This window comes from Solea senegalensis, linkage group LG13 (assembly GCF_019176455.1).
Source record: "Solea senegalensis isolate Sse05_10M linkage group LG13, IFAPA_SoseM_1, whole genome shotgun sequence".
Classification (NCBI taxonomy): Eukaryota; Metazoa; Chordata; class Actinopteri; order Pleuronectiformes; family Soleidae; genus Solea; species Solea senegalensis.
This window is the reverse complement of record NC_058033.1, coordinates 17007330-17028908: the sequence shown is the minus strand read 5'-3', so window position 1 is coordinate 17028908 and position 21579 is coordinate 17007330. Positions and strand designations below refer to the sequence as shown.

Below are 21579 nucleotides of genomic sequence, written 5' to 3'. Positions count from 1 at the left end.
GGTTAGGTATAAGGGTTTAATTGGGCTATCAAAATAAAAGTGTCCATGCAGTGTTCTTAGAACGATACATGCACAAGACTGTGTGTGTGTGAGAGAGAGGTACAGAAAGTTCTGCAGCTCATCCATCCATTTGCTTCAGTGTACTTCTGTGCCTGGATACAGACCACACAGACAGGACCTGATTCTCATCATCATGACAACAGTGCTACCAAGCAACCAATCAAAGCCCTCTGAGCCCTATTCTGCGAGCTGATTGGTCTCCCCGCTTGCAGCCTGTTGTGGAATGCTCATCTTTAACCTCTCTGCTGCCATGCACGTTACATACAGTCCACATTTTCCTCAATGCAGATTATAGCGCTGTGTGTGTAATCCTCTGAGATGTGATGTCATGCTTGCACTGACGTGTTTTGAGGTTGTTTTGCATGTGGAGTATCAGCATTATATATGTATATATATATATGTATATATATATGTACATATATGTGATTATGTAGTAATAAAAGGCTTCAGCTTTAAGCACACTGTCACCACCAGTGTATTTGATCTAAACATATCATTGTTATTTAAAAAAGTGAGTGTGTCAGAAGTTAACATCTGTCGTACACCACTGGATTTGTGAAAACAGAAGCTTCAAGCCCCTTGTGGACTGTAGTTTAAATGATCATATGGCATCTGCACTACACTTTCCTGTTAAAGCACAATGTAACACCATGTCTTTTTATTCCATACCATAAGCTTTAACACAATAACATCCATAGGTGTTGTGTTTGTTTGTTTCTTTATTAATATAATATCTCTGTATTTACCCTATCCTCTACTAGGAAACTTCCTAGTAGAGGATTGTCAGGGGTACCCCAGCCGTTTGACCTGACAGGGATTTCAACCGGCAACCCTCTTAATGCAAGCCCAGTCCCATGCACACTACACATGCAGTTACTGAGTTGTACATCAGAACCGAACAGAGACAGCAGAGGGATGGTGGGGGCACAGTTACCCTGCAGCTGCACAGCATCAACGAGACTCGCCTAAAACTGTCACACACGTGTGCTCTCATCTCAGTTCAAACTGACTGAACCGCTCCGACTCCTCGACTATTTCACAGTGGAATGGGGGCAGATTCTCCACGCCGCCATTTTTAAGGAACTGCCTATCGAATACAGAAACTTTTGCTAGCAAGTGCTGAACGCTAGCTGCTAGCCAGGTGGCCAGTAGCCCGTCTGCTCCCTTGATAGTCCGTTGTGACAGTTCAGGCTTGACAGCCATTAGCCCGGGTATCTGGTCGCACGATAATTATCTGTGGCCACTGGGGCAGTATTGGCAACATAAACGGTTATTGCTAAACTGGACAATTCAGTCATACTTGGAGTCAGTGGCCGGCTGTACAGAATACGGCAGTTGTGCTTTGAGATTAGCGAATTAGCACTGCTACTTGTTAGCCAGCGAAAACGCAGTACTTTAACTCTGCATAGCATCGTCTGTGATTTAGCGGAGCCGCTTTGAAAGCTCCGCCGTGCCACGGTCGACTGGATTTGTCTGCCGCTATAACGCCTCACCCCTAAACCCTATGTGGATTCGTTTTGACGAGGTGAGTTGACCAATAAACCTAGCGTTGCGCTTTCTAATTGTTTTGGTTTGGTTCTACGTTACTCACTACACATTGCAGATGAGCTGGATTTCCAAAGGGATTAGCCCACTAGCTAGCTAGCCTGCTAGGTTGCTAATCGCTTGCGAACCAAAAGTTGCTGTCACAACTTGTACGGTCTGTCGCATCGTCACATTTAAATGTGCCTTATTGTGCTTCTTCAATCATACATTGTAAGAATACTTGTGCTCATTTTGAATGCCACTGTAACACGCCATGGTATTATATCAATATTTTAAGAGCAGAGTTGGCTAGCTAAATATTGGGGGGATGTGTTTGTTGTAAATAATGGGAACAGATTGTTTTCGTAGGATGCGTTAGCTAGCTGTGTTAGCTTGCTAATCCGCTTCATGCAACTATGGTTGAAACCAGTGCCACTCCCTCGTTTTTGTTTTTGTCCACTGTGGTTGTGCGTGAAGTGGAACTCGGCTATATGGGAGTTGTGCTTTGGAACTTTGCTCATCTGCAGGTATTCTCATCTGTCACATACTGTTAGCTGCCTATGTGGCGGTTGGTGGCATTGGTCTAAAATCCATCTGTGTGCCCGTGGAGCGTACACGCATTGTGACATTGTGTTTACAGGCAGCATTAGCTACAAGAGTGTGATACATCGTTGTCGACTGTGCCTGCCGTTTGAAAGCGACAAGCAGAGGTCACATCCATCGGCCGCAGATGGCTGTTTTTGTTCACAATGACGTGAGTCGCATTCCTCCGTTTTTACTGTGTTGATATTGCGTAACAGTGGCTATCACACAGCGAGCTTCTCTCCTGTCGGGATTATGTATGCCTTCGCCGTTCAATTTTTGCGTGACAGTAGATCATCTACACCGGGATTTAATAAAGCACCTCAATAAGAACGAGTAATGTACACCGTGGGTATTGTTCAAAGTCTGGTGTCTTATAAAGAAGTTTAAATGATGTTGGGGTTATCTGCTGCCCAGAGCTTGATTGCTGATAGACACAACATCTGTTTATTATTTATATATAGTAGCTCTCCCTTGCCTGCGAAGCACTGCAGTGTGAGCAATCCACCTGTCTTTGTTGACCGTGAATGTCCATGTTTTGAATGCAGCCTATGGTCTACAGCTGACAGGCAGGTACAAGTTGTCCTCTTACTTCAACATATTCCTGCTAAGCTGCCTGTCCCTGCTTTCTTGTGTTTCCCATGACCTGTGCTGATCATCTCACCTGTCATTTGCTTATCTGTGTGTCTTAATGCTTATTTACAGCATGAACAGCTTCCCTTGTTTACTTAAAAGGGCTTGTTGGGAGATGAGTAGTATGCAGCTGTTGGTGAGTGTGAGGCAAGCAGCCCTATGCAGGACAAGCCTCTGCAAAGTTGTGTTGTCTTTGTGTATCAGTGTTATATCTGGGGAGCTGAATATGGACACGCTGCTTAATGGATTTAAATGTCTCCTTGGAAAAATGGATTAGACACTCGAGTAAAGCCTGCCATGTTTGCTAAAGTCTAGATCCAAGTTGGCCATTGACAGTGAGCCACTGCAGAACAAGGGCTAGTTCCACAGTCCGATCCATCGTTGCATCACAGTTTTACATTTAAGTATTGAAATATGTATTGTACTTATGGATTAGCTAGTTTGATGCTCATTTATTTCACTGATTCTTAGCTAATGCTTACATTTCAACTCATTTTAGCTGATTAAAGTAATGGCCTGTCAGATGTCAGTGATCTTTGGGGTTTAACTACTATGTGGTGACCTACATGATGACTATAACATTCAGTGATGTGGTAGTTCAAAAAAATTAGTGGTCAGGGTGTTTGGGTGGCTGCGGAACAGTTTAGAAACAAAAAGCATATTTGATGAATGAGATAAAGTATAAGAAGAAAAAATGAAGGAAATACACACCCCATAAAAATTGATCTGTCAGTAGTTAGTTCAAGTTTGTCCTGTATCCAGTATGTGTCCAGGAGCAATAGATTTATAAACCGGGTTGAAAACGCAAGAAGCTAAACTGTTATTTTGTTTGGGGGGGGGTTAGTTTTCATTTCTAATATCTTGAATGATAAAAACTCTGTTATTGTATTTGAATATAATGCTATAACATAGGCTACTGTACCTTGGTCTGAAGACATGGTTGTCTGTACATGAAAAGTACTGATTCAGAGTTTGCCGGTATTAGCTTGTCAAGTAATGCACGTGTTACTGCGACATATATTTTAGGGCATTTGTAAAGAACAATGCCGTTTACCAACTGTACCAACCTACCTTTCTGTTACAAAAGTTAGATGTCTCCTTTGTCCACATCCATCCAACCACTTTATCCTCCAAATGAGGGTCGTGGGTCACTGGAGCCACAAAACACAAGGCCAGGTGTCCACATCATCTATGAATTACTACAAATGGGGTTGTGTTGCTGTTGACATTGGGTAACTTGAGAGCTTTCATTTCCTCCACTCAGTGTAAGCCACAATCTGTTATCAGTCTAGGAAGTAGGAGTATGGACACTCCACCCTCCATCTTGGGGATAGAAACGTGGTGTGTAAGCCATTTGAGCACATGTTACCAATATAATAAACAGTGTCTCTGTGCAAACAGCTATGGTGTTGTTTTTATTGGGCCTTTGACTCATGTTGTTTAAAAATAGACATACACAACCCACCTTTTCTCTCATAGATCATTGTGCTCCTTGCTTTTTTCACTTACAAATCTCTATGCATTACAGGACTTGATTGGGGTTGTTCAAGTCTAAGTTAGCACAAGCTTATATTCACTTCCTTTATGTCCTTTGTGGCTTGTGAGGACTTAATGATATTGTTATAATGTTGCATTGAAGGATTTCATGTGGCTCATACATGGTCATTTAATAAGGTGTGTCAGCTAAATGCATTTCTATTTAATTATTTAGCAACACAGCGATATGCATTTTGGTGAAGGCTGAGATAAGATGTACAATATGATGGTGTGTGTGTGTGTGTGTGTGTGTGTATGTATGTGTATATATATATATATATATGTGTGTATGTATATATATATATATATATATATATATATATATGTGTGTGTGTGTATTTACACGTGTGTGTGTATGTATCTTGAGTCTGTATGAAAATAATTTCCCTGGTTTGACACACCTGACTCTGGTTTGACACACCTGACTCTAATTAATGAGTCGTTATCAGAGCTTGAATAGCTTGATAACGAGCTGACCATTTGAATTAGGTTTTTTGGAGCAGGGAAACATCTAAAATATGTGGACCAGGATAAGGAGAAGAGTGACTTTCGCGGACTTAGCTCCCCGTGAATGTGAGTAGACCAGAATGAATGAGAATGAGTGTTTTTTACATTTGAAACCTAATATTTAAACACTTTGCATCATTCAAATTGGGAAAGGTGGTTAGTTTCCTGTGGGGTTACAGAGTCATAAGAGGTGTTTTGATTACTTTACAAGCATTTTAAAGATGAAGTTTTAGGGGTGAACTTCGTGTCCCTAACACAACTCTTGTCTAATGGGTGCAAGGAGATGTCATTCCAGTACAAAATACCTAAAATGATAACTTTGTAGGTGACCCAGGTGTGTTGTAGTCTAAGTAATTTCATCAGACTATCACCCAAGCTGTTATTTTGAGGTTGTTGGTCGAGCTGAGCTTTGTTGGGTTCAGTCAATATGCTCTTGGGATTGGTTTTAATACGCTTCCCATCTTATGTCGGCATTTTCATATAGCAGCAGACGGCAGGATTGCTCTACGGTTGCTTCTCTGTAGCTGACCCTGAGCTGTGCAGCTTAGAGTTTCACTATGGGGCATCAATACAGTATTTGATTATTTATCATTTACCTCAATTTCTATTTCTTCCTCTCCGAGAAATCCTTTTCGTTTTGGCTTGTTCTTTATTAGGCTTCTTGTTCACTTTTACCGTGCAGAGGAAATCGATGCACATAATACATCAAGAGCGAATCCATTTTCTCAAGCAGCAAAGCAAAACAACTTTTGTTGCATTTCTCGAGCACACTGTCCCCTTGTAATAATGTCTTGCGGTCGTGTCCATCTCCTCCAGATTTAGTCTTGTGACTAAGTGTCTGTTGCTGTTTAAGTGTTTGTTGCTGTTTGACAGAGAGAGAGTGAGAGATATGCAATATCCATTGTATGTTGCATAAATGCTGCAACTGAGCCATTATTTATGTTATCGGTTCCACCTGTGCTTGTCTTGTGTTGAAGAAATCAAATTGCTATAGTTTTTGAAATAAAGAATCGACCGTTTTTGCACCTTTTCTTTTTCCACATTTTGTCAAATGTGGAGGAAATCCAGGCAAGCCGGCTTTCTCTGCTTTTCCTTGCAGATTTGAGAGTATTGTTCAATTTGAATGTACAGTCTTTTATTAAGAAATTGCTCTTTACAGAGTAATGTCATGTTTAGCCTGTCACCAACAATTACAACAAAATTCTGTGCATTTTAGTATAGGCCTGAGCAGATAATTGTTTTCAAATCAATTGCAATATAACTAAATGTATTGGAAACAAGTTTGTAAATGTTTTAGGGCATTATGATTTTTAAACAGCTGTAAGAATTTCTAGAAAAATTAGATGAGATGTGAATGGTACTCTGTCTACTAGTACTCTGGTACTAGTCTTCAACATTTGTTGAGTTTCACACTAGTTTTTTCCTTTCTCAGTCAGCTGGATCACTTTTTCTGCTGGATAAACCTTGTGACATCCAGTCAGCTTTAGAAGAGCAGGCTGTACTGATAACTGTAGGTTAGCTTTTAGTGGTGCTGCCGCCAATGCAGAGATGTCTGTAATGTAAACTTTGTGTGCTGTTTGGAACTAAAGGGATCTTGCCTTCCCCAAGGTTACATGCTGGCTGAGGACAAAACTTGTAAATGAGGTTAAATAGGGTGGAGTTATTCTTTAAGGCTGCATGATGCTGGCAATCTCCAGTCTTTCTTACTAGATTAGGGTGTTTTGTGTTTTCATTCCGCTCTCTTTGATATTTCTGTAATACACAGATTTGACGTAACTAGCAGAGCTGCCTGAGTAACTTACTGTGTAGCTTGAATGTGCATATAAAACATTAAGTACTCGATTAATTGAGAAAATATTTGACGGATGAATCGATAATGGAAAATAATCGTTAGCTGCAGCCCTCTTTGGCATATACCCACAGTGTAGAGGAGATGTTCTTTTGATAAAGTTTTTTTTTTTCAATCATATTAAGATCAAGTGTACAATGAGGACTGTTCTTGAGCTTGAGTTTCTTGAAAAATGTTTTTGCATCTGCTTTGGCTCACTGTCCTGTTACACTATCTTACTTTCAATTTCTTGATTTACTCCAGGCCATTTTCATGCTAGGATTAGCTGATAATGTAATCTATTCTTCCCAGTATCTGTGCAGTGTTTCCTGTGTTACTGCCTGCCACACTATCACAATATGCCCACTCCCACACTAAACAGTAAGCAATGCTGTTTTAGTGTGCTTACCAGAGTTTAGACTTGCAAGAGTTGCTGTATATGAAGTTGTTGAATATAAGTAAAGTGGTATAACATAGGACGTAATGCTCGTTTTTCACTGTCTGCATTCTGCAGGGGTTAATTTATTTAATGTACAACAAAATCAAAAATTTTGCCCCTTTAAATGTCTGGCAGGAAAAGCTGTTTCAAATGTGGCTAGGCCAAAACCACAATTGCCCATTTTCTCCCAACAAATTTCACCCACCATCAAGAAAACATCTGCAACTATCTGATATTTATCTTGATAATTATCCATGATGAATAATTTGACACATCTTTCATCATGATAAATATTTTAGTTGGCTCGGACACCCAGCACTAGTTGTGTTTTTAGAAAGTACCAAGAGAGGTTGTATATCAGAGTGTATAGTGTATACAATAAACCCCTATTGTAACTATCTTTTTTTTTCCCTCTAAAGTATATTCTCAAGAAATACCATTAGCACCGCACTGCTCATGAAGTAAAACTAAACTAAAATAGTATGCGTTATTCGTACACATGCATTCATCTTTATAAAAGCACCTAATATCGTTGTTTCGCGAATGTCGCATGAGTTAACAACAACCCAGTTGATGCATGACCCATTTAGAGTACAAATTCGACCTTAGGTCCTCTAATTGATTCCGCTAACCCCCCCCATAACTGTTGGCCACCTCATACTGTAGCAGCGGACACTAAATAATGCATTAATTGTGGATATTTGTGTTGCCCGTTTATTTCAGCAGCTTACAGCTGTAAATATTGCTGAAGCAATCTGGACTGATGCACTTTGTGATGACTCTGTAATTAGTAGATTATGTTTGAGTCAGCTCTTGATGAAGATTTCTTTTACGGTGCGGTCATTTTTCTCACTTCTATCCCGAGACTTGCATCAGCAAAAACAACCGGTCTCTTCTTTATAATGTACACAACTGTTGTTTTAGTCTGGACTCTCTAACATCTCTGTAACATCTCTTACATTTTCCTTCTATCTTCCATCCAGGTGCCCATGTGCTGATTCAACAGGGCCAACCATCACTGCAGATGAATCTTCAGCTGCCTCGGTGTAGCTCAGCACCCAGATAGTCCCATCCCCTCTGAGTGGGTGAGAGGGGACTATATCATCCAGGATGCCTTCCTCTGTAAGGGCAGGGAGCCTGAAGGATCCGGAGGTGGCTGAGCTTTTCTTCAAAGAAGATCCAGAAAAGCTTTTCTCAGACCTCCGGGAGATCGGCCATGGAAGCTTTGGCGCCGTCTACTTTGTACGGCAATTACATCTTGTCACTGACTCATTGTAAAAAAGAAATGCACTTTGAATTATCCTGTTTATAGAAATTGGAGACAGGGATGTGACTATTAAAATGAAGGAACGGTTTTCTCACTCATACATGAGTAGTCGATAAATACTCATTCCTCCTCCTCATAATTGGTTAGATCTACTCTTTTTACACATCAAACGATCCCCCATATCTTTTCACACATATTCTGCTTTCCTTTTCATTAACACCAAATTACGTAACTCTGAAATTACACTTAAACTTTATCTGTTTTTAGTCTGATATTAGGGGGTCTAGTTACATGATTATTATGGGCTCATCCTTATGTCAGTTTTAATCCATGTCATACTTAATTTCTTCAAATGACAGATTAGCAAAGTACAGATCCTGAAATTGTGCTAGTCATTTTGTTGCATACTCTAGAAATAAAGGAATTATTAGTTCTGTTTTGTTCAGTAACTCAAGGCTGCTCAAGTCGGCAGTCGAATCACATCATCTTATCTCATTGACGGTATCTATTCAATAAAGAACAAGAGACTATTTGTTGAGTTATTTTCAGTAACCATTGACCAAATAGGTTGAAATAGCTACGTTGAACTGTGTGCATCAGTGTTGCCTCATTGAAGAGTGTGATAAAAAGGACAGGAGCTCTTGATAAACCACAATCTTTATATGTTATGAGTTGTATGTCCTGTATGGTATGTAAATGTACTGACAGTGAACTTTCTGTTTGCCAGGCACGGAATATACGCACAAATGAAGTGGTGGCAATTAAGAAGATGTCCTACAGTGGTAAACAGTCAAATGAGGTGAGACCAACTTAATACTTCCACTTAATAAGAGGATTTAATTGAAATAAATCCTCTGCCCGTGAGATACGTTTTCATCCAGTATTGTCCAAGTCAAGATCTAGAGCTGCTGGATCACAGTATCGATGTTGGGTATCATCGCAGTTCTAGTTCAAAGTAATTTAACCGTTTCAACTAGATCATTCCCTTGTACCCACTTGCACTCTTATTGTCCTGGAAAGAACTCATGATTTCAAATGAGCTATAACCAGATTACACATAATCAACAGGCAATGCATGGCTTATCTTCACAGATTAAGTCCCCTCTTTCTTCCACAGAAATGGCAGGACATAATAAAGGAGGTGAAGTTTCTGCAGAGGATCCGGCATCCTAACAGTATAGAATACAAAGGCTGTTACCTACGTGAGCACACGGCATGGGTATGTCACCTCGTACGTCGTCATAATTTAAGGGTTATTTCACTGTGTAAGGTCCTTTTACATTGATTTCTTTTTTCTTGATTGCGTCTGTTCTTTTTAGCTGGCCATGGAGTACTGTCTTGGCTCAGCCTCTGATCTCTTAGAAGGTGAGCAAATATTCCCTATTTTTAATATTTATGGCTGGATCCCACTCTTTCATGCCAGTGACTATAACACAGCCCTTTCGTGTCCCTGTACCAATACAGTCTTTTTACAAATCTAAACTAATTTTATTTGTAGACGTCGGCTAATGATTATCTCTCCTTCAGTTCATAAAAAGCCTTTACAAGAAGTAGAGATTGCTGCCATTACACATGGTGCTCTGCAGGGGCTGGCCTACCTTCATTCCCACAATATGATTCACAGGTGATTTTTGCTTCTTTTTTTTGTTTTTGATTTTTGTTTTTGACATTCTTGTTTTTGTTGCCCGTAGACATTACAGCCCCTTACTCTGACACATACTTCTTCACCCTCTCTCTCTCTCTCTCTCTCTCTCTCTCTCTCTCTCTCTCTCTCTCTCAGGGATGTGAAGGCAGGCAACGTCTTACTAACTGAGCCAGGGCAGGTCAAACTGGCAGACTTTGGCTCTGCCTCCATTGCCTCACCTGCCAACTCCTTCGTGGGAACACCATATTGGTTAGTGAAAACTGAAGAGATTGAATGTGATGTGTGCGTGTGATAAATGTTGTCTTTTGTCTCTAATGGACTATGCGTTTAAACAAAAAAAGCACTTATTCATGAAATAGATGTATCTTTAAAAGGCATTTGCCTCTATATGCGTACTCACACTTTTGCCAGACTCAACATCAGTTGCTGTTTGATGCTATTTATGCTGCTGATAAATCACTGAGATAAGTCATTAAAACCGCCTTTATTTCTTAACTTAAAATTATAATGGCAATGTCTGTTAGTTAGAGGAATCGCAGTATAACTAACAGTCCTCTTTTTTTTTTTACATTTAAGAAGGTGAGTGTTACTGAAAATCTATTAAATTATTAATTTCTCCCACTTTATCTTCCTCCTCCACTTCTTCCAGGATGGCCCCAGAGGTGATTCTTGCTATGGACGAGGGCCAGTATGATGGGAAGGTGGATGTCTGGTCCTTAGGGATAACCTGTATAGAATTAGGTAGGTAACCATGTGTGTGTTTACTCCATACGTATTATTATATTTATTAAGATGTAACTGCAGTAGAATATTTTAGAATATGAAAAGTGTTTACATGTCACCCAACATATGACCTGACCAGGTTTACATTATGGTCTTACTAATTGACAGTTCTTTGCGTGATAGTTATAAAGTTTGATTTTTATGTGCTGGTATTAGGGTTCTGTTTGCCCATTACAACATGTTCTTTGTATATTTAAAAGTTGTCTCCAAGTTTTAAAAGTCTGTGGCCAAAGAGAGAACTTCTCTCCTTTTAAAAACATCTCATTAGCCTTCGTATATGTTTTTTTTTTTTCATCCCTGCATTTAAAAACTCAGGGACACAGATTTTGACATTGATGGCAAGGATTCTTGCCTTGTATTTTTAATCCTGTGACATCTCAACCATGGCTTCGTCTTAGAACTGATGACTTAGCACATTTTCCATAAAAAATGGAAGGGATATAATTTTTTCTCCACTCAGTCTCAAATTACCATTATATGAATGTTGGGCCATATCACAAGGCCAAGTACTGACTGGTTATTTCTGTTGCAGCGGAGAGGAAACCTCCCTTGTTTAACATGAATGCAATGAGTGCCTTATACCACATAGCACAGAATGAGAGTCCCTCACTGCAATCTAGTGAATGGTAAGGTTACACACACACAGTAATAAGTATTTTTTTTACATTGTTTTTATATGTGCACACTTTGTTATTTTAGTGTGGTCATGTTTGGTTTCTTTTACTAATTTTACAGAAGGAATTGCATTGAATCCCACAATATTTGGTTATAGCTTAACTGAGTTATGACAAGTCTAGAGTTCAGATTATTTTTTTTGTCATTCTGATTTTTTAAGACAGTTGTTTTAAGCCAGAAGCAACACAGTGTAACTATTGACAACATGTGGCTGTTGCATATTTTTGTATATAACGTGCTATTGAAAAAGTCACTTTTTCCCTAGTACAAATCTGTGAACCATCAAAATGTATTTGATGGTTTAAAAAGAGAGTGTGTTGCTCTGAATTGTATGAAAAGGCTCCAACAGATACAGATTGATAACTGCATTTGCCTTCCTTATTTTAATTGACAGTTTTCAAAATCGAAGAACTTTATTCATCCCCAAGGGGCAATTTACGACACGTAGGGCCGGTGCACACAGTTCTGTGACTATTGTGTATGTTTTACAGTTAAAATAATGTCACTGGCCTTTGTTAAAGCTTTCCATGTTGGTGTGTTGTTCTGATTTGACCCTCTATCTTGTCATCTTTGTTTCAGGACGGATTACTTTAGAAACTTTGTGGATTCTTGCCTTCAGAAAATCCCCCAGGACAGGCCACACTCAGATGACATGCTGGGTGTAAGCATTTGCATATACTTTACACTACTATCACACACAAACACAGGGCTGTCAGTTTAAGACGAGAGATTGACAGGCCCTCCTGTTATAAATCTCTTTTTTATAATGTTTGTGATATGTTCTTTCCTCATAAAGCTTCCATTTCAATAAAATAATCCTCTGTTTCCTGACTCACACACTACATGTACACACACACTGTCAGTTTCTGATTTGTTTTTTGAAGTTATGACCTCATAGATATCTACAATCAACAGAAGATTCTCCTTAGAGCATGGATGAAACCCTCCACAGTGTCCTATAACATACCACCACAGCACAAGAACATGAAGCATCAAGCACACACTACTGTGACCTCCTGACTCAGAAGTCACTGCAACTCTAGTTACAGCAAAACACAACTGCCCAAAGGCCCAGAAGACTTTATCCTCAAAGCTAAGTACAAAGTGCAACCAAAAGGCAAATTACAATAAAACTGGCTACAAATGCTAATCACCAAAACACACACAGACTAACAGAGGCCTACTGAGTAAACCATCAAGATAATCACACCACAAGACGTCAGGTTGAACAAGCCCCCAAATTATGTCCCAAAACTCCAAACACACTTAAGCACAGAGGCTCAACAAAACCATAGAGTCTGGTTAGACAGAAAAAAAACAACAATTTATATTCTTTTGAGTGTGATAATGTCTAATTAGCTCAGGCTGATGTGCCAACAAAAATTAACAAAAGCAGCGAGGCCAAACAGACAAAGCCCCAAAGGGCCATCGGATCTGTTGTCTTCCGTCTAATCCAAACCTAATCCAAACCAAATCCAAACAAAAATATAACGCTAGGACCCATGAAGAGAAATCAAATAGCAGAACAGAACTCTAAATCACAATGAACCAAATAATAATACTGCTGCTGGTTGTGCTGCTCCTACTTCATCTGAGGGACAAAATTAAACTCCATGAAATCAGTTTGCATCTCCACCAGCAGGGGGCCACATGTAATACCCACTAATTGATTCATGGTAATCTTGGAAGTGTAATCCCCTTGGTTCTACAGTATCTTTTTTTTTTTTATGTTTTTTAAGTTTTTAACTGCTGACTTAAACACAGTTGAAACTCATTTCACTAGACCTCTGAACTCCTTCTCAAATTGACCTCCTTCAATTTAATTGCAGGCAGCAAGTTTGGATTTTCTTTTTCTAATTTCTTTGTCATTTATTGGTATGTTTCTTTAATAGGTACTGCTCAGATCGTTTGTAAAGCGATGCCCTAATAAAACAAAGAAAATAAATGACATTCTGTTCCTGTTCTCTCCTCTCCTTTCTTTCTCCAGCATGCATTTCTGCAGCGTGAACGTCCAGACTCTGTGCTAATGGATCTTATTCAGAGAACCAAGGATGCAGTGCGAGAGCTGGATAACCTGCAGTACCGCAAGATGAAGAAGATCCTCCTCCAGGAGGCTCACAATGGACCAACAGCAGAGGCTCAGGACGGAGATGAGGTGTGTTGAGGTTTTTATGTTAAAGTAAAGTGAAGTGAAATAGAATAGAAATACCTTTGCTAAATTCATTCTTCAACCATGTAGAGAAAATAATTAAGCATGCATTGGTGTGCATGCGTGTGTCTCTGTGTCTTTCTCGCATTCTCTTTCTGGCTTTTTCTCTCTCTCTCTCCCTCCCTCCCTCGCTGTCTCTCTCTGTGTACCCTTTTCACTCTGTCTCCAGGAGGTGGAGCCGGGTGGAGGACGGACAGGAACAGTCAATAGCGTTGGCAGTAATCAGTCCATCCCCAGCATGTCCATTAGTGCCAGTTCTCAGAGCAGCTCCGTCAACAGTCTGAATGAAGCGGCTCAGGACAGCCGCAGTGAGCTGGACCTGATGGAGGGAGACCACACAGTCATGTCCAACAGCTCGGTCATACACCTCAAACCGGTGGGTAAAGTGTCTCAGGCATGCACCTGTTTATTTGTAGATTAAAGGGTCACTTCACCATCCATTTAGGTAAGGGGTGTTACTGTGGGAAAGTATATTATACTGTCTTTTGAACATTCGTTAACATAATACAAGTGCAATTTCCCAATTAGAATCCTTTTTTTTTAGTGGGATTTTCTTCCCATCTGTCTTACTTTCATTCTCTCATACTGGTTGGATGTGTACCATTAATTACTGGAACTGAATAATACAAGTTCTGCTTTTTGGATTCAGGATGAAGAAGAAAGTTTCACTGGAGAGCAGGAAGCCACAAGTCAACCCTCTGAGCCCCAGGCAACACCAGCTCAGGTCCCGAGGAAGCACTGCCGCAACAGAGAGCATTTTGCCACCATACGCACAGCATCACTTGTAAGAACATGATTATTTCTGTGCGTACCTGATAATGGTGTTTATTACTGTCTGTGTAAGAGGGAAAAAAGACACTTTGTGCCTTGTTTCATAGAAACTCTGTGAAATGTGTAGAATTGTCTTTAAAAATATGTCTCTACTGCTTCAAAACTCAAATGTATCTAGTTTTTCAGCATATTAAATCTAAATGTGCGTGAACTGTGTTGATTGTTGATTGAATGGCATGTGCATCTCGCAGGTCACCCGAGAGATGCAGGAACACGAGCAGGACTCTGAGCTGCGGGAGCAAATGTCAGGATACAAACGCATGAGGCGGCAACACCAGAAGCACCTGATGGCCCTGGAAAACAAACTGAAAGGGGAGATGGATGAGCACCGCCTGAGACTGGACAAAGAGCTGGAGAGTCAGAGGAGCAACTTTACCCAGGAGATGGAGAAGCTGCTCAAAAAACACCAGGCAGCTCTTGAGAAAGATGTATGAGGACACATATTTTACACTGATGTCAAAGCAATTGGCTTTGTGTTTCTTACTTACGCATCATTTGTTTGGTTTAGCTGAAGACATTTACCAATGATGAGAAGAAGTTCCAGCAGCACATTCAGGTGCAGCAGAAGAAAGAGCTCAGCAGCTTCCTGGAGTCGCAGAAGAGGGAATATAAACTACGCAAAGAGCAGCTCAAAGAGGTAACCGTGAACGACTTCATGGCTTCATAACTTCATGAATAAACTTTATTATTTAACGCAGGACTTTAGCCAGAAGAGTTTTGTGGTTTTGGCTTTAAAATGATTTAATCTAATTATAAGCTGTCAAACTAGCTGCAGTCAGCCCTAACCATGGACACCAGCTCCTATTCTTGTATTGCCACATGATGACGTTGTCCACTAATGATACTGGAACGTCTTTGTGGCAGGAACTTAGTGAGAACCAGTCCACTCCAAAGAAAGAGAAGCAGGAATGGCTGTCCAAGCAGAAAGAGAACATCCAGCACTTTCAGGTGAGGAATTCTGTGACATAAATTTTCCCAGAGTGATTTTTTTTCACAGAGAACATACACAAAACTTGCCTCCCGTCCTCCCTGATTCCGTTCCCAGGCAGAGGAGGAGGCCAACTTGCTGAGGAGACAAAGGCAGTATCTGGAGCTAGAGTGTCGCCGGTTCAAACGCAGGATCCTCATTGCCAGGCACAATGTGGAGCAGGATCTGGCCAGAGAGGTACTCAAACACTCACACAGAGAACCACACACTCCTTCTATTTACTTGATTTTGTTTCACCTTGCATTTTCCCCTCTTTTTTCAGGAGCTCAACAAACGGCAGACACAGAAAGACCTGGAGCATGCCATGTTACTCAGGCACCACGAGTCGATGCAGGAGCTTGAGTTCAGGCACCTGGGGACGATCCAGAAGGCGCGGGCAGAGCTGATCCGCACCCAGCACCAGACAGAACTCACCAACCAGCTGGAGTACAATAAGAGAAGGGAGAGGGAACTGAGGCGCAAGCATGTCATGGAGGTCCGACAACAGCCCAAGAGCCTCAAGGTATAAAGTGATGGACTTTTTCAGTTTTTTCTTTTTGATAGTGTTCATCAACTGACCCAGTGATACGCCACCTATTTATTCAGTCAACATTTTAATTTTCTTTTGCTTTCCCAGTCTAAGGAACTTCAAATTAAGAAGCAGTTCCAGGAGACGTGTAAGACTCAGACCAGGCAGTACAAGGCCCTCAGGAACCATCTGCTAGAGACCACACCCAAGTCTGACCACAAGGCGGTGCTGAAGAGGCTGAAAGAGGAACAGACAAGGAAGCTGGCCATCCTGGCCGAGCAGTATGACCATTCCATCAACGAAATGCTCTCCACACAGGCTGTAAGTCCAAAAAACCCAAAAAACATTATTGTTATTAATATGAAGAGTTGTCTAATTGCCCTGTAATGCTTCATGTTGGTCAGTATGTGTATTTAGTCATGTGATGTCCCAGCACATTTCCTTGTAAGTTAAGTGAGTTAATTTAACACATAAATACCAATAAATGAGTATAATTGAGTTAAATTGTGGTTCTTATTTTATTCTCTCTCTCTTTGATCCCTTTGCTCCTCTGTTTCTCTTCCGTTTGCCTGCCCTTAGCTGCGGTTAGACGAAGCTCAAGAGGGCGAGTGTCAGGTGCTGAGGATGCAGCTGCAGCAGGAGCTGGAGCTGCTCAACGCGTACCAGAGCAAGATCAAGATGCAAACCGATGCTCAGCACGAAAAGGAGAGAAGGGAGCTGGAGCAGAGGGTGTCTCTGCGGAGAGCTCTGCTGGAGCAGAAAGTAAGAAAGGCCCTGGACTACTTGTTTATTGTGTCAATAAATTATGCGAGAAGATTTAGTGTTTCGAGTTTATTGCAGTCACATGCCTTCTTTGTTTTAAAATCAATTATTGGAATTTAGTTTGTGATTGACTGGATCAGCTTTGCTCTTTTGACCAATTTAAGAACCAACTATCTAACTCTTGAACCTTTTTTTTTTTTTACTTATTTATAACTAATTTGCTCACTCTGTTTATTCCCCCAGATTGAGGAGGAAATGCTTTCCCTACAGAACGAACGTTCAGAGCGAATCCACTCGCTGCTGGAGCGTCAGGCCCGAGAGATCGAGGCTTTTGACTCAGAGTCCATGCGTCTGGGCTTCAGCAACATGGTGCTCACTAACCTGGCCCCCGATTCCCAGGGAGGCTGGGGGGGTGGAGGTGGTGGGGGCCAGGGGGCTCAGGGGGGAGGGCACTGGCCTGGAGGAGGGGGCCACCATAGTCATCACCACCAGGGTGGCTCCAGCTCACAGCAGCCTTGGGGTCACCCAATGCTGGCTGGGGGTCCTCCGCCATGGAGCCTCCACCACCCTGGAGGAGGAAGTCAGAGGGGGAGTGGGGGCAGCGTGGGAGGGGTGAGAAACAGCCCACAGGCTATGAGGAGGACGTCATCGGGGGGAAGGAATGAACAGGGCATGAGCAGGAGCGCCAGCATCACCTCTCAGATCTCCAATGGATCCCATCTGTCCTACACCTAGAACAATCTCAAACAAAATCACAGTAGTTGTCTTAGGGCAGGGTAGATACTTAACATGTCCCGCATCTGTGGAAGAGCCACTCAGCATTTCCGCATGTGCGTACATGCCCAGGGTTCCATTCATGCTGAAACGGGGATCCGCATCAGTCTAGCGTATTGCGCATGCGTACTCGATCTCACATTCCATTCTAGTAGCGAATATTTCCTCACCGGGGTGGGGGTTCGCCCTCCTTTTGTATGTTCTGTGAGTGCTGAGTTACACGTGTGGGTACCAGCCTGTCCTCATACAACCTCTCGCAAGTTTCCATGTTACCGTCTCTTCTGACCTAAATAAGAGCATGCTGCCTACTGGACAGGGAAAGTCTTTTGTCACAGGGAGCACGCTCAGACTCTTAAATGGAGGTGTGCTAACACTCGTCCACGTAGGCTCTGTGCGGACCAACGCAGTAATGGTCACATGACTAAGTGTATATCATGCGTACCTTTTGCGGAACTCGGCGAGTACGCCCAGCCCTTCACATAGAAAAACACTGTACACAGAGGCGCCATGCATGCACAGTTCAGAGTCTGGTTTCATCTCAGCCCCGTTCCTCTCACCAGTGTTCTGCTGACAGCAGTGTGTGTAAACCCTACAGTCTTTACACCAATCCAAGATGGCTAAAGGCCATATACAGTGCAATAGTGTTTCACCGTGATATAGAGTGCTATTTTATGTTTTTATTTGCTATGTCGGTCTCTGTTGCCATAGATTCAAAGATTGTATTCATTTAAAATACCATGGAGTTTTATTATCAGGAGTTGTGCGTTGTATATATATGCAGTCACGTGGTTGCATATGAAGGTTGCATTAGGGGAAACCCATGCGCTTGGTGCGTGCAATTCTTTTAAAAGCATTTAAATATTTGCCCATTACAAAATTCTTCCTCAGTCTAAGGAGTGAAGTGCAGGCATTAAACTTGGACAAAGTTTAATGAGATTACTGTTTTTATGCTGTTGCAGACAAATGAGAAGTGAGGAGGCAAAGTAGGGAGCGTTAGGAAGAGATGGTTTTAGAGCATGTGTAGGAAGGAAGTGAAGAGCAAAGGTTGTTTTAAGTCCGTGCCTGTTGGTATCTCTGACTTTGTAGAACTAATACAACTACAACTAATATTAGTCAATTATTAAATTAATCGGCTATTTAGATGCTTGGTAAATCAGTTTTTTTTAGCGATTAAAACAAGCTCTTTTGATTTTTCTGCTTTTTAATTTTGAGTATTTTCAGGGTTTTTTGCTCCATATAACAAAGAAATCATTCACTGAAATCTACGGCTTAAAAGATTATAAAAAGTCATCAGTGCCATGCAGTTTTGTTGGAGTATTTTATGAACTACAAGTGGTGCTGTAAAGATGCCATATTGCAGGGTCAGAGTTGTCTTTCCAAATATTCAATTCCAACAATATTGTGTTTTGTTTTTTTTATGAGATTGTGCGAGTTCAGCTCATACTGTGTGGTCAAGCAGATGCATCCATAGCTGGACTGGAAGGAGGGAAGCAGAATGTTGAGCTGTTGGGTTTCCACCGGCCTCTGCCCTTCACTCATACCTGCCCAGTGGACAGTTGCTCTGGGGATTACTGAAAAACTTGTTTTTCAGCAGCACCTAACCTCTACTTGAATGCTTTTGAACTGAGTGTTCACGCTTCACTCATTTATGGCAGTGTTTTATGGGACAATATGCAGCAAAACCACAGGGTGTCACGACTAGATATTAGAGATGCACCGAAAATTGGCCACCGGAAATCTTTAAGTGCAACAGATTATGAACTCCCCGATCATTGATGTAAGGATAAAGCAGCCCGTAGGGAAATGATTCAGGCTGCGTTAGATTTATTCTTTTAAGCATGAATGTGAATCTATACAATTGCAATGCCTTGGCTGTAGTGAGGTAAGTATACACGCAGTCCCAGCCGCAACAACAAAATTAGATTAAAAGAAACAACGGTACAGAATTGGCATAATAATTTATTCCAGTGTTTTCGGCCAAGTGTTGGCAAACATTTTTCATTTTGGTGCGTCCCTACTAGATATAGATATATAGATTGAATTTCAAAGAGATTATACAAAGAAATTGACAGCCCTAGTCGTGACTTGACAATGACTTGCTCTTGAGCACAGGCCTTTACTTATGGATGCTGATGAATGTACAGTGTTACAATTTGTAAGAAAGTGGCACTGGGTCATTAAGGTGTGTTAAAAAAATAATAGCAGACTTGGCTAAATTAGGTAAACGCACTCAAAATTCAGATTAACGCTTTTTAGGGCAACTCTTTGACTAAGGTCAATCACAGCTGTCTAAAAATGTGTTGTAAGGAAGGAAGCACTTTGAATGAATGAACAGCCTGGTTTGGTGACTGCTGATTGACTCAGTGGGTTGGTGATGCTGTGATCTCCGCTGCCATGTCCCTGCAACCTTCCCTGGACTGACTGACACCCCACTCTGTCTCACCCCTGGTGTCTTACCACCTCTCCCTCTGCTCCTCCTGAGCCTGGAGTGGTCTTCACCCCACCCCTCCCTGATCTATTTGAGAAAAGCCCTTCAAGTCATATGAGGTGGGGGGGAATAAAGTGTATATATATATGTATTAAATCTATATAGAAAAAAGAATTCTAGAGAAAATGAAACAATTATAGAGGAATGGAGATAAAAGTCTGAAGTCTTATTGTGAAATGCAGAGATTTATGCATTGTATGATTTTTTTTTTTCCAGAGGTGGAATGTACAGGAAACATGTTCATATTGTATATTTTGAATTTGAAAATATGGAAATCTAATCGACGAAACAAAAGCCGGACTCATTTTGTTGTGATGCGGATACAGTGACGTGATGTTTTCACTGTCTGAGAGACTTGTTACACATACGTTCTGTTTTGCACGATGACAACACAACTCTCGATCAGCTATCGTTGAATTAGGATGATTTTGCACATGACATGAAATCTGGGTCAGTGTAGCCTTTGATTTGGCATGGGCCATATTTTATTGATATTCTAATACCCAATATAGAAGAATCAACCTGTCGTCAACTCATCGGGGGGAAAGATGGAGTTGTTCTTTGAAATCTATAAAAGTCTACATAAAGAATATTTAGTGCACACCAGAAAATTGTTTTCAAGTTCTTGCAGAAGAACTGAAAATATATCCGTTTTGATATTTACACAGAGTTACTCCTAGGTGTCGTACAGTCCACTGATCATTTGGACGTTTTATGTTAAAATAATGTAATATGCACACTGTCTTTTGGTCTGCGTCTACACAAAGCATTTTCACACTGCAAGTATTTGCCTTTTTCTTTACTCCCAGAATATACAACCGGATCCTGTTGTTTTTTCAGGGCTCGGCTCTGAATGTGACAGGTGGTTGTGGCTTAAATTGTCTCTTCAACCAGGTCGTCGTACACCCAAAAATGTTTTTACCTTGTTCTGTAGTCATTTTTATCTCTTCTATTACCACAGAGTGTCATTTTGTTTCCCCCAACGATGTCTGCAGAGGGCCAAAAATGAGTGGCACAGTTTTTTTTAAGTCTCTCTTGTGTTTACTCGAACCGCAGATTTTTTGTTTGTTTCGTTTGTGGCAGTTTGGGCAGAGTCTAGCTTTAGACTTCGGTCACTCTGAACTGGATCAGTTGCACTGATTGCACAAGTGATTGACCAGATTAAAGAGTCTACTGTGATCCCCCGGTGTGCTGAGGGACGCCTGCCGTTGGCTTAGAGTGGGCAGGGTCATGTCTCTGTACAGTTTGTTTAAGATTATTACTTTTATCTCTCCTGTCATTTGGTGAATCTTGTTGTTTTATTATCATCCCTGGTCCCTCAGACCTGTATTAAATTGTATAGATTGTGCAAAACGCTGAATGTCACATAGCAAGGCTATTCCTTAAAAATGACAAAGTGATTTAAAAATGTATAAAGGAAATTCAAAAACAAAGTTTAGAGGGTTAATGTAATATTTTGTTTGTAATTACTATTTTTTGTTGGAAGAGGGCTACTGGATTAAAAAAAAAATCATCTGTAATAAAGTAATTTTAATATTTT

The 21579-nt window shown here is 41.0% G+C and overlaps 1 protein-coding gene across 4 annotated transcripts; it reads left to right on the top strand.

The window, feature by feature from the left end:
• The first annotated feature begins 985 nt into the window (after window positions 1-985).
• Window positions 986-21578, top strand: LOC122779744 (serine/threonine-protein kinase TAO1-like). Of its 4 annotated transcripts, XM_044042335.1 has the most exons (22): window positions 1825-2111; window positions 2225-2338; window positions 8093-8351; window positions 9104-9175; window positions 9494-9595; window positions 9696-9741; window positions 9904-10000; window positions 10157-10270; window positions 10671-10762; window positions 11337-11430; window positions 12059-12140; window positions 13467-13634; window positions 13858-14064; window positions 14338-14472; window positions 14711-14947; window positions 15028-15156; window positions 15384-15467; window positions 15565-15684; window positions 15770-16009; window positions 16124-16336; window positions 16595-16777; window positions 17021-21578. In XM_044042335.1, the coding sequence occupies exons 3-22, from the start codon at window positions 8220-8222 to the stop codon at window positions 17510-17512; spliced, it is 3039 nt and encodes a 1012-aa protein (XP_043898270.1). In that variant the 5' UTR covers window positions 1825-2111; window positions 2225-2338; window positions 8093-8219; the 3' UTR covers window positions 17513-21578. The 4 variants fall into 4 exon arrangements, with proteins under 4 accessions (XP_043898268.1, XP_043898270.1, XP_043898272.1 ...); XM_044042333.1 differs by lacking the exons at window positions 1825-2111; window positions 2225-2338 and adding an exon at window positions 986-1585; XM_044042337.1 differs by lacking the exon at window positions 2225-2338.
• The last annotated feature ends 1 nt before the right edge of the window (window position 21579 follows it).